Genomic DNA, 13,801 nt, shown 5'->3' with positions numbered 1-13,801 from the left:
TTGTTTTATATAAAATTGCAGCAAAGCAAAGCGAAAGTGTAAATAATTACAAATAGCTGTTGGTAAGGAGAAAGAAGTCGCTCAAAAAGATGCTTAATGATAGATTAAATGTATTCAGCTTTTCAGTTTAAATGTTGCATAGAAAGTAATTCTAAGACAGGAAAATCGTCATGTCTCAAATAAATTGTGCATTTATTTGTTATTGTGCCATTCACTCCATTCCCCTCATAAGACATACACAAATGTCCTTACCACAAAGTATATGCAAGACTAGCAGGACTCAGAAGCTTGATTGTTTTCATTTTGCAAAGAGAGAATTTGAAAAAGAAAGAATTGACCAAACCAATAGATTGTGTGTCATCAGGCATAAGAGCAGCTCTTTGATCACTTAGACAATAAAGAGCTGCTCTGAGGAAACAAGACATCAGCAACAGTCTAAGGAATAAAGTCTGGCGGTAATGCAACACTCGGATGCCAACCGCCATAAAACAACAACAACAACAACAACAACATCAGGTCAGACACGGTCAAATCAGCATATGGTACAGACCCCTTTTGACTTCATGTTGTATATGTATATATATGTATAGGCGGTCTAAATTAAGTCTAAATAATAAAGTCTAAAGAATAAAGTCTGGCGGTAATGTAACACTTGGATACCAGCCGCCATAAAACACCAAAGAAAAATGAAAAGCTAATGTTGTTAGCTCACCTCAACTTTCTGACATCTGGAGTGAACGATGGTGGTGGCGAAAAGCCTGGTGAGAGTCAGAACTGAAGATGAAAGAACGATTGAGAAAGTCGCTGTTGGGTCCAGTGCGCTGTTGTTCAGGATCACATGGTATATCTGAAGGTCGTCAGGGAAGAAACTGATGTTGTGGCTGGTAATTTTGTCTGAGAGAAAGCATGTGCCTTGAGAAAAGAGCCAAAACAATATTGTTAAGCATTACTGAAAAGGTGGTGGTTGGTGAGGTAGGAAGCAAACCATTTGAAAGCAGGTTCAACATTACCTTGGACAAAGCTATTATCAGACGGATATTGGAGAGAACAGAGGGGTTGTGGTTTGGTGGGATGGTCTTCCCACGGAATTGTTATGGTGGATATACCCAAACTGAGACAATTTTTTGTTTTGATTTTTGATTTGAGCCATGATTCTCATGGATCCTTTTATTATATTGTGTACATTTTAAATTGCAATTTTGATCCCAAATAACCGTGTAAGGTTCCTAGCAGTGAGCATGCCACCTGCTTGAGATGGAGATTCTTTGGAATTTAAAGTCAAGTTTGTGGAGAAACAGCCACTTCACAGCAAGAGTATGCTTTTCAAGTCTTTTTAAGTACGAAAATACATCTGTAATTATGTGATTACATGTATTTAAGTCTACATATTATGTCCGTTCACTTCCACTCAGCTGTCCTAAAATAGCTACACAATGCTGCTGAATTCAATATAAATTATCGCTTAAGAAAAAAGTCTGTTCATTGTGAGACAGCAACAGCCCTTTACTTCAAAAAATATATTACTCAAGTAGGAGAAGAAAGTCTTCCAGGTCTCAGTAAATCTGCTCTTTAAAATATTGTATTTTTAAACTAAAGATCAAACTTGAAAAATGTATATAAATTAAAATTAAAAAAAGGGTACACTGACGGAGTAACAGTGAGGACCTCTGCAGAAACAATGTGCAAAGTACTAAATGACACAATTGAGAGACGTCAGTAAACATCTGTGATTTGAATAAGGTTGCAAACTTACTTTCATTGAGGGTCACATCCATTTTAAAGGAGGTGGATGTGTTGGTGAACTGCATCAAAATGTTTTTTTGAAAGTTTCGTTTTAATGATTTGGGGACATCCAAATACTAGTTCGTTCAGCCATCTCATCTCAGTTTGTTTGTCCTTTCAGATCGCTATGAATGCCACCTCACTAAATGTAACAGATTGCCCTGAAGTCAAAGTCCCTGTGCCTCTGTTCTTCATCATTGGAGTGGTCAGTTTAGTAGAGAACCTCCTGGTGGTGATTGCAGTGATCAGTAACAGGAACCTGCACTCCCCCATGTACTGCTTCATCTGCAGCCTTGCCGCCTTCAACACCATGGCCAGTCTGACAAAAAGCTGGGAGAATATGATGATCCTGCTGGCGGATGTGGGAAAGCTCCAGAAGACGGGCCTGTCCGCAACCAGGCTGGATGACCTCATGGACTCACTGCTCTGCATGTCCTTCATGGGGTCGATCTTCAGCTTCATGGCCATCGCAGTGGATCGGTATGTGAAATAAAACAGAAATACTAAGCAAATTTGTTTTTCAATATATATTCTCTTTGGCAAAAAGTTGTTTGGATTGAAAATAAAATTATTCCATGCCTCTCGGTAGTTGCATCGTATGTATTAAAATAATGTGGGCAGGATAAAAACAGATTGGCTTTGATATCTTCGTCAAACCAGTTATTATCTATTCAAAACAACACAACTTGTCATGCAGATCTATATTACAATCCAATGACAAGCACACAGGATAACATGACTGAACCACTGAATGAAGGTGAGAGTGAATTGATGGTCTTTCATTGTCTCCACCTCAGTCACAGTGAAGCCAAGTGCCACATACGCTTCCTCATATTTCCTCGTCTTTTAGCTTTTGGGTGACTTTTGTTTTGTTTCGTTATTAGGGATGTCACAATATTCATTTTAGTCACGATTATCATGAGGAGAAATATCACAATTTTACGATTATTCACAATTATCAGAAAAAAGTAAGTGTGGCATAGACGCTTTCTGAAACATATTTTAAAAGACCAACAACGCCACCTGGACATTAATGGGCCCAGGACCATATTAAAAACATTAAAGGCACACAGGTTCATTCCATTGATTAAAAAGGAGGCCATTCAGTTAAATTACATTGATTTATTATAGCTATATATATTAACTTTTGATGTAACACACGCCAGTCCTTTGCGTTAGATAGAATCTTGCTCACACATGACACAGGCCAGGGCAGGGAGCACACAGAAGGGACACAGTGACAACAAAGACAATGTAGAAAAGGCAATGCAGTAAAAGTGCCCTTTGCAGTACAGGAAAGGCATTGCAGTACAGGCAAGGCAGCCACGGGCCGGTGGCTCAACCGCGAAGCCTGAATACAAGGAGGTAGAATTAGCTCAAACACACATATTGTCATTCTCTGTACCGAGGCAGCACCTACTTTCTGTAACGGCTCGTGAGCACGCACCTTTGACGGGTGATGGCTGACGCATCGGACCCCAGCTTCTCAAGATGTGCCAGCCACCAAAGCGACGGACAACGAGCGCGATGAAGCGATGTGGGACGGGGCTAAGCCACACAGCGGCACTAAAACAATACACGCATTAAGCAATTGACTAAGGTGGTTGGTTTTGTCAACTGAGTAAATACTACCTGGCGCAGCGAGGACAGGGCGTACACAGGATCTGAAATGCACGAGCCGCGGTGAGAGAGAGAAGAAGACGAGGCGCTTTTATACGCTTTCGCGCCACCTACTGGATGGCGAATTTTGGCACAACCCCATACTGCCACATAAGGAAACATTTATTTACCTACTCTTTAATTCAGCGTATTCATTTAAAAATAAAATGGCCACAAATGGATTAAATAATACAAAACTAGCCCCTCATTGTAGCTCTTTTAAGCATTATATAATTTATTAGTGAGATGATCTCCATGGTAACGCTCGGGGGAAGGGATTGAAACTTTGAGAGTCACTTTCCTTTGGCTCGCGCCAGTAACAAACAGATGTGAAGAAGAAAAAAGCATTTACAGGAAAGATTAGGCTCTGGAACTACCCGTCTCCTCTTCTCTCTTTCCCTCCCTGGTGGCGTGTCCAATGCTCAAACGCCCCCAACGTGTTGCGTCTGACGCTCAAAACGTAGGATTCACGTCGCAAAAACACGCGTCCACATAGACTTTGAATGTAAACTGGATGCTTTGACGCCGCAGAGTGAATGGGCCATTAGAAAATTCAAAATGGGGTCACACACGCTGAAAAATTTACGTCAGTCAGTATGTCCGGAGACTTTATTTTTGAGTCGGTCAAAACAGATTTTTTCGTCGGTCATTGACCGTGTCCGACCCATTATTTCGAGGCTTGCTACAGCTGAACTACTCACTGTTCAAGTGACGTTTTGGAGCAGCCAAGGATAAGCTATCTCCCACTATCTCAAAAAGTGGGTCTAAACTCAATAAGGAAAATATCTTAAAACTGCTACTAGTGTGGCAAACATACATTTCTTCTAAAAGTGTGCAGTTTAGGAAGACACGTCAATACAATTGTTGCTCTCTGTCAGATCGTTGCACCTGTATGCGTTACCATGGCTGCCGTTATATTCATCAATTGAAGGCTTTCAACCAGTTTCGACCAGTTCCCCATGTCCCAGACTAGTGACAATTTGCTGAGATTTATGTCTAATACTTCAGCCCATATTATATTGATCGGCGTATAATCAGCTTTCCAATACTTTCTGCATGTACAGCTCATGAAAAAGAGAAGACATCTGTTCTACCTGAAAATGGTATGTACTGAAAAGGTGTCAACATTTAGTTACACACACATTTCAAAGCCTAGTTCAATGAACTACTTTTTGGAATATTCTTTGTGACGGTGTTATTTTTTTGGATGGCTGAACAGATATTTAATCAAATAAATGTTAAGTCCATCTTTTTAAATCTGTTCAAAGGCTTTGTATGATTCATAATCCTTGACTTCAATCAATTGGATTATTACCTGTGTTAAAACGTTTCTGCTCATACCAGTATTACACGAGCCCTTATCTTTGGGATTGAATACCAGATCCCCATTTATTCATCTAATACAGATGTAGTTGAGAATGAGGATCCTCAATGATTCTTTGAGAATATATAACTGTGAGAAAAAAAAGCTAAGTTAAGGTGTGGATATCTACCTGCGTTGCATCAATGAAATTTTCCCATGTGGGACAATAAAGGAATATCTTATCTTATCTTATCTTACAGGACTCTGGATATTATCAGCAAATTACTAAGAACCTAAGAGACATTTAAAATATGTTAATCTATCCAACATATAAATACTTTTTTGCATCAATATTCCACTGACACAGTGGTTCATAGTGAGTGATACAGTGGAAAAGATTTTGAAGAAAATGTATTAAATGTCTTATTTCCATAGCAACAAATTCAATTTTTATGCAGATTTAGAAGTTCTTACTTTAGCTGTTATGGCTAATGATAATAATAATAATTAAAGCCGCAAGCGGCAATGATCGGCCCTCGCCACGCCGCCGCCGCCACGCCGCAAGAGGGGGGGCGCTAACGCGCCCCAATGGTCCTTTTATTACGCCGACTGCTGAATCTGTGACGCTGTCACATCTTCTCCCCTTTGTTTTACCATCAAAAAGCAATTTTATTTTGAATTCTTGGCAAAATGTGCAGCTTTGCCGCACAGAGACCGTGACTTTTTGAATAAAAATGTGGATAACTTTTGATGGTCCACCCCTGAAGATGAGTCTCATCAAATTTCAGGTTAATAGGGCTAACGCCCTAAGAGGAGTTTGTGAAAGTCTAAAGTGTAAACATGTTCTGGCGATTTCCCCATTGGAATAACGTGGGAGGTTTTGGTCATCGCTACGGCAACGCCATAACAATTATGACATGGGTCTCATTGACTTTTTTGATGGGGATGCTAAAATTGAGTTTTGTGTCAAATTTCATATAATTTCGCAAAACTAAATATTTAACCTCCATATAAAATCTGTAGGGGGCGCTGTGGCTCCAAATTAATTTATTTCACTTCAAGTAGGTTTAAGGCAAAGAGTCAATCAATCAAACAACTAATTCTAATTTGACGCAATTCGGACTTTATCTGCGCAAACGGCAGAAATGTTAAATTTGGGAGATTTCTGAAATTCTAGCTACAGTTTGCGGCTTCGCCGCACAGAGACCGTGACAGGTATCAATGTAATTTGAATAACTTTTGATGTCCCACTCCTCAGTACCATTTTCACCAAATTTCAGCTTTTTAGAGCCAACGCCCTGGGAGGAGTTCGTAAAAGTACGACGTTTGGAAAAACTCCCGAGTCATGCTTAGCCATTTTTGAACCAATATGGCCGACATTTGGTTGGGCGGACGGCGTTGCCCTAATAATATTTTTTACTTCTCTTGTCACCATCTACCTCTGCGCCAAATTTCATGATTCTACGATCAGATTTTTTTTCGGTCATTTCCTATCTCTCAATAGTAGAAAAAGCTTCAGTTGTAGTCATCTGGACTCAATTAGAAAAAAATAGACGTTTCGACTCTCATCCAAGAGTCATTGTGAATAACAGAATTTAGGTCGGGAACTCCGATATTTGTACTCTTCTGTGGTAAGACCCACCAATTGGGCGGAGCCTTCCTGAAGTAGAAAGAGTTGTTTGTTTCAACAGAAACTCCCCCCTTGTATCTACCGAGCTAGCCTATTCAGAATCTTAATGGCCTATTAGAATCCTCTTTGTCTTTGTGAGACCCTGGCTCAACCACCCTGAGTACCTGATTAGCATCTAAATGTCCTGGTCCTGGTCCTCTACCTCTCCAGGGGTTCAGTATACCATTGTAGACTACAGGAAGATTGAATCTTAGCCCTCCATTCCTGTTTAAAGAAGGTCTTTCTTTTTTAACGAAAATAGCTTCCTTGACTCCTCTTTCAAACCATCTTTTCTCCCTGCTTAAAACCTTCACCTCACCGTCTTCAAACGAGTGATTAGAGGCTTCAAGATGGAGATGCACGGCACTCTGAGGTCCTGAACTAGTATTTCTTCTGTGCTGATAGAGCCTCTTGTGTAGAGGCTGTTTCGTCTCACCTATGTAACGTTCTTTACAGCTTTCTTCACTGCATTGGATCGAATAAACTACATTGCTCTGTTTTTGAGTCGGCAACTTGTCCTTTGGGTGAACCAGTTTTTGTCTTAAAGTGTTTCCTGGTTTAAAATAAACAGGGACTTCGTGTTGTCTAAAAATTCTCTGCCCTATCTCTATCTATCTATCCCTATCTCTCAATGCATTTTTGGTACATTTGGGGGCGCTGACGCGCCAATTTTTTTTTATTTTAGAAAAGGGAAATTGCCAGAATGTAGAGAGGCACGATTTTTAGAGGTGTGCAAATTTTTGTGACTTTTCGTCAATGTTCACTGGGTGAAAAATAGGGAGGTTGGTCCCGATAAGAAGAAGAAGAAGAAGAAGAAGAAGAAGAAGAAGAAGAAGAAGAAGAAGAAGAACACTTTATGTTTTTGGCCCTCTATACAGTAATAATGTTCAATTTTTGCATTACATGCTTATATGCACGGAACATGCAAGATATGGGGAACGTATTCGTGAGCTACTTAGCGCAAATGAGTGCTTTATATGGGGTTGACGACCGCGAATGTAAAGTGCTCGTTTAGTGCGCACTTTTGCACGGGCTTTGCCCGTTTACAACAGTAATGTTCCATTTTCCTACTACTAATTAGTATGCACGGGGCGTGCATGAGTGAAGGAGTGCGTTAGTGAGTGTTTGGAAGTGGGCGAGTGCTTCGCGCTCGATTTCGTGCGCACTACGTGCGCACTTTCGCAGCCATGCTTTGCACGGCCTTACGAGATTAATAGGCCTCTCGCCAGCTTGTGGCGCTCGGGCCTAATAATAATAATAATAATAATAATACAATACTATTGCAATTGATATACAGTAATGCACATGATATATAATTACTTTAAAAGTAAGGAATGCATATTTGCAAATGTATTTCTTAGTGAAATCACTACACACATATTCAGTTTATATCAATTTAATAATCAAAACAGTGAATAGGCTGGCAGTAATGTTTTCTTTCTCTAAAACGCAACCTACTAAATTAATTGAGTAGGCTAGGTATAATTTCATTTATAATTGTATTTATTCATAAGCCTGTCAAGGTGAATGAACAAACACACAGACTATTATGAACATTGTCATTGAAGACATGTTAATGTTAACCTCTCCTTCAGTGTTAACTGGTAAATGGTCACAATTTATAAAGCACTTTTCCACCTTCACAGCACTTAAAGCACTTTACATCAAGGGCCACTAATCCATTCACACACATTCACACACCTGGGCGCCTGTCACAGTGCATCCTGAGTGACCAGACGTAAGTAAAAATGTATTACAAAGGGTGAGTTTGCTGACATTGCAGGTGGAGCCAATTTCGGTTTGTGGATGCGAGCGGGTAAGAACCAGGACAGGCAGGTAACAGGGCAGGCAGCCAGCATTCAAGGCAGGCAGGTAGCAGGCACTGGACAAGAACGATTGAAGATCCAGCTTCATATACTGCAGCTGATGAGACAGGTGTGCTGACAGCCAAACAGAGAACAAGCTACATCCATGGAGCAGGAGGACCAGGAAACACAGCAGGGAGGGGGAGAGACAGTATAGGGAGCAGACGAAACCAGGGACGGATCCTGTGCGCCTACATTTCCAGGACCTGTGCGCCTACATTTTCAGGACCTGTGCGCCTACATTTCCAGGACCTGTGCGCCTACATTTCCAGGACCTGTGCGCCTACATTTCCAGGACCTGTGCGCCTACATTTCCAGGACCTGTGTGCCTCCTTCTACAGAACATGTGCGTCTCCAGGACCTGTGTACTAGGGTCTTCAGGACCTGTGCGCTTCTGTCTCCAGGACTTGTGCATCTCCAGGACCTGTGCATCTCCAGGACCTGTGCATCTCCAGGACTTGTGCATCTCCAGGACCTGTGCATCTCCAGGACCTGTGCATCTCCAGGACCTGTGCATCTCCAGGACTTGTGCATCTCCAGGACCTGTGCATCTCCAGGACCTGTGCATCTTCAGGACATGTGCATCTCCAGGACCTGTGCATCTTCAGGACATGTGCATCTCCAGGACCTGTGCATCTTCAGGACATGTGCATCTCCAGGACCTGTGCATCTTCAGGACATGTGCATCTCCAGGACCTGTGCATCTTCAGGACATGTGCATCTCCAGGACCTGTGCATCTCCAGGACTTGTGCATCTCCAGGACCTGTGCATCTCCAGGACCTGTGCATCTTCAGGACATGTGCATCTCCAGGACCTGTGCATCTTCAGGACATGTGCATCTCCAGGACCTGTGCATCTTCAGGACATGTGCATCTCCAGGACTTGTGCATCTCCAGGACCTGTGCATCTCCAGGACCTGTGCATCTTCAGGACATGTGCATCTCCAGGACCTGTGCATCTTCAGGACATGTGCATCTCCAGGACCTGTGCATCTCCAGGACCTGTGCATCTCCAGGACCTGTGCATCTCCAGGACCTGTGCATCTCCAGGACCTGTGCATCTCCAGGACCTGTGCATCTTCAGGACACGTGCGCCTCCAAGACCTGTGAGCCTCCAAGACATACCCGCCTCATTCTCCTGGACCTGTATGTCTTTAGAATCTGTGTTTTCCGCCATTCTCTGTGAAAACAGAAAAAAACATGATTGAATATATTTTGGTACAAGTCAAATAAATAAAGCAATTTTCATTTGAAAAAATCTGAAAAATACATAAAATCAAACAATTAGGTTTAATAACTATAGTTATTATGTATTTACTCTCAGTGTATAAAAAGATTCAGTTGTAGTCATCTGGACTCCGTTTTGACTCTCATCCAAGAGACATTCGCAATCTGCAAATTTAGACCAGGGACTCAGATAGTTATCCTATTCTGTGGTGAGCCCTGCCCACCGGGCGGGCCCTCCTGATGAAAAAGATTGTTGGTTTCAACAGAATCTACACCTCTTTGAATAGGAATAGGGGTTTAAGATTCAACCTTCCTGTTGTTTATAATGGAATCTTGAATCCCTGGAGAGGTAGACATCCAGGGCATTCGGATGCTAATCAGGTCCTCACGGAAGAGAAAGAGAGTGAGCCAGGGACACAAAAGGGAGACTAATTATCCCATTAATGGGCTGATAGTAAACAAGAGGCTTGCCTCTTGTTTAAATTTGCAGATTGAGAGTGACTCTTGGATGAGAGTCGAAACGTTTAGTTTTTTCTAAAACGGAGTCCAGATGACTACGACTGAACCTTTTTCTACAATGGAACACTCCTGGACGAATGAGGGACTACACTGACATGTTTCCAAGAATTTTGGGCCTATTTACTTTCAGGGTGCGACATACAGAATGAGACACAAAAATATCATGCTACTGTATGTAAGAATGGGTATCAGATTGGAACATTATCCATTCACTACTATAAGTTGTTGAGAATCATTCTTCACTTACAGAGTTTAACATCTCACAAATATACATATTCATCATTATCACTTGGCATAACATTTAGAATATTTTTACAGTGAACTGTAAAGCCCTTTATTTCCATTACATAAAAATATCAGTATATCCCTTTTTAATGGTGATTTTCACTACACTACATTTTCACCACAAGTCGCACCAGACAAAAAAGACATAATAGAGAACAAAAAAACACATATAAGTTGCACTGGAGTATGAAATGTGGTTGTAAGTGTGAAAATAGCAAAAAATATCACAAACAAGCCGCCCCGGAGTATAAGTATATAAGTATAAATGTATAAGTATAGGTCGCACCCCGGCTAAAACTATGAAAAAAACTTAGCGACTTATAGTCCGGAAAATTCAATATATGTGAGATCAATCTGCAAGAGACAGCATGGCCCCATGTCACAGCTTTCATGGTGCTCATAGAATATTCCCTGTAATGAATATCTTAATGTCTGGTTGGAGCTTAAACCTTGGGATCTCAGAATCAAAATCAGAAAAACGTTTATTGCGAATGTCAGTGAACAAAATGCCCAAACTTGGAACTTGCTTCAGCGGTAAGGTGCAACATACAACAATGAACAATAATGAGCTAAATATATTAAATAAGGCATGCATAAAATCAAGAATTTACTAATTCTGTCCGGACGAGGGGGGTCTGGGATAAAGGCCCCAAGGATAATAATCAAAGAGTCTGGGAAGGTCCGCTCTACACTCTGATCCGCGAGCGAGCGCTGTGCCTCATGCACGTTCACATTTGGTGGAATGTAAACAGCAGCCAGAATTAATGAGGTAAACTCATGTGGAGAGCAGTTAATGAAGAGATTTTCCAGAGCAGAGGAGCAGTGTTTGGAGATCACGTCACATCGGACACACCAAGCGCCTCCGCCTAATGTTTTCCCCCGGAGAGGTCCCTTTTCTCTGTCCGTGCGGAGGAGCTAGAATCCCTCCAGAAGAAGCATGGAGTCTGGGGGCGACTCACTGAGCCACGTCACTGTGAAGCACAAAACAGGAGTGCCAGTTTGTCCATCTTATTGCGTTAGCAAAGAGGAGGAAAATCCCAGGGATGGTCGTACGCACGAGACCCCCCCGCTTGCGTTCCTCACTTTTTTGGCCAAAAAATTTACTTATTCTGCTGCAGGTACTAAAACAAATGAAAATTGAGCCGTCGGAGTAATTGTTCTGATGTCTAAGACTTCTTTGCGGGTGTAAGAGCACGCTGACACACAATTTACAACAGACAAAACAAAGCACACCAAATCACCAAGGCATCCGTCAGTGGTGCCATCTTTGAATTCAGACCTCTACTGTGATCCCCACAGAGTCATCAGTAGAGATATGTTTGTGCTTTGTGTACCGCCAATTTACTGATTTACTCTGCTTTTAAATAAACTTAGGGGAAGGCTTGATAATTACTAGCTTAATAATTAAGATGTTACAGTTACATTTACTGGTGTGCATACCCATGTATACAAATCAACTAAATCCATCTTTTTTTGCTTTCTGTTTCGTCTTTTTGCAGCTATATCACAATTTTTCATGCTCTCCGTTACCACAACATCATCACCATGCGGCGGACTGCGGCGATCCTGGCGCTGATCTGGACAGTGTGCGGAGTGTCTGCACTGCTAATGATCCGCTTCTTTGAGTCCTTCTTCATCATGATTTGTTTTGTGGTCTTCTTCATGGTTTCCCTCTCCATCATCTGTTTCTTGTATGTCTATATGTTCATGTTAGCCCGAATCCATGCCCAGAAGATTGCATCCCTCCCAAGTGGTGTACCACGATGTAGTAGGAGGCAAAGACGGTGGGGTAGCAGCATGAGAGGGGTACTTACTCTGACTGTCCTATTTGGGACCTTTTTGGTTTGCTGGGCTCCATTTTTCCTCCACTTAATCATAATAATGGTGTGCCCTTTCAACCCATATTGTGAATGTTATAGGTCTTTATTTCAGCTTCACGTGGTACTATTGATGTCCCATGCGCTCATAGACCCGGCCATCTATGCCTTTCGCTGTGCCGAACTCAGGCGCACCTTCAGGAAGATGCTGCTCTGCTGAAATTACATCTTCTGCGAAGGATCCGAAAGAAATACAAATTAAATTCAAATTAAGCGGCAACCAAGCATAGTTTAAAATAAAGACAAAAAACATTTGTTGGGTTTGGTATTAAAGCTTGGGAAGATTTTGTCCATGAAAAAAGCAGTCTGAATCTGAATTATGTCCATTGTCTACAGCCATATAAAATAACATGTAATAATTGTTTTGTAAACTTCTTTAAACATAATAAATGTCTTGTATACTTTTGTAAACTCCAATAGGCAAGGCAAGTTTATTTGTAGAGCACATTTCATACACAAGGCAATTCAAAGTGCTTCACACAGCAGGAAAAATGCATTAAAATCACAAAGAAATCACAGAAACAGAAATACAATAAAATTAACTAATTAATAAAAATAAAAAAAAACACCTAGCCTCAATGGGTAACATGTTTTCGGAGTCCAACTCCCTTTTAAATCAGTCCAACTGATTGTCTAAACTAATGAAATCACAAAACAATTTAAGACATAAAAGAGAAGAGTGCAAAGAAAAATCCTTTCAGTCATATGCGCATCCAAACAAAACTGTTTTTAGCTTAGATTTGAACATTGCCTGTCTCACATCTTCAGGAAGACTGAAGTTATGAATGCATTGGTAAAACAAGAAGGTTATGAATGTATTGGTAAAAAAGAAGGTTATGAATGCATTGGTAATGTTAGATTACCATCACAATGGAAGATGAGGCCATCATCAATTCAGTTCACTGTACTCAAGAAAACTGTTGGGAAATGTTTCTTCTACACCTGCAAAGAAAATCCCATCAATGTGTGAATTATCAGCACAGCACACATCAGTATGGCCAACTACTTTTTATTCAGAGAGTAGAGTCACACATAATTCCATTTTCAGGGCAGCATTTTCTCTATTGATTCAATTATATTTCAGGCATAGTATTTATATTTATTCTGATAACATAGTGGCAATATACAAAGACTTATTTTTATGTATTTTTTACTTGTCCACCTTTCACCAGACAAAGTGAAGATGTCCACATCAGTAGAGAAAGGGCTGGTTTTATAAAAAGGTTCGTGCTGGTCATGGTGGAGTACAGAGACCATGCCAAGACTAAAGTAGATGTCATGTAAGTTAATCAAAAACACAGTTTGAGTGAAGAAAAATGTATGCAGAGGCCCTCTGTAATGCAAAACTGAACATTTTCGAGCATTTAACAATGTTATAGGTCTATGGTTGCAACATCATCAAAAATGTTTTGCATGTTTCAGTAATCCAGCAGGACGGATGGTTTACCGGGACAGTCGGACGATATACATGTATTTAACTCTATGGCCCAGATTGACTAAGACAGGTGTTACATTGTGAGAACTACTTCAAATCAGCATGTGCTATTTCTGGAGTAGTTGTTATTTCCCAATAATAAAATAAAATAAAAAAACACTACATAAAACACAGAGCAAG

The 13,801-nt window shown here is 40.9% G+C and overlaps 1 protein-coding gene across 1 annotated transcript; it reads left to right on the top strand.

Moving 5' to 3' along the window:
• Nucleotides 1-1,909: 1,909 nt before the first annotated feature.
• On the top strand, nt 1,910-12,362 carry mc2r (melanocortin 2 receptor). The gene is made up of 2 exons (XM_072459900.1): nt 1,910-2,262; nt 11,809-12,362. The coding sequence occupies exons 1-2, from the start codon at nt 1,910-1,912 to the stop codon at nt 12,344-12,346; spliced, it is 891 nt and encodes a 296-aa protein (XP_072316001.1). The 3' UTR covers nt 12,347-12,362.
• The last annotated feature ends 1,439 nt before the right edge of the window (nt 12,363-13,801 follow it).

Source organism: Eucyclogobius newberryi, unplaced genomic scaffold (assembly GCF_026437365.1).
Source record: "Eucyclogobius newberryi isolate DKJ021-1_F unplaced genomic scaffold, fEucNew1.0.hap1 SCAF_290, whole genome shotgun sequence".
Lineage (NCBI taxonomy): Eukaryota > Metazoa > Chordata > Actinopteri > Gobiiformes > Gobiidae > Eucyclogobius > Eucyclogobius newberryi.
Note: the sequence above shows the minus strand (reverse complement) of the source record. Positions and strands in the feature narration are given on the sequence as shown.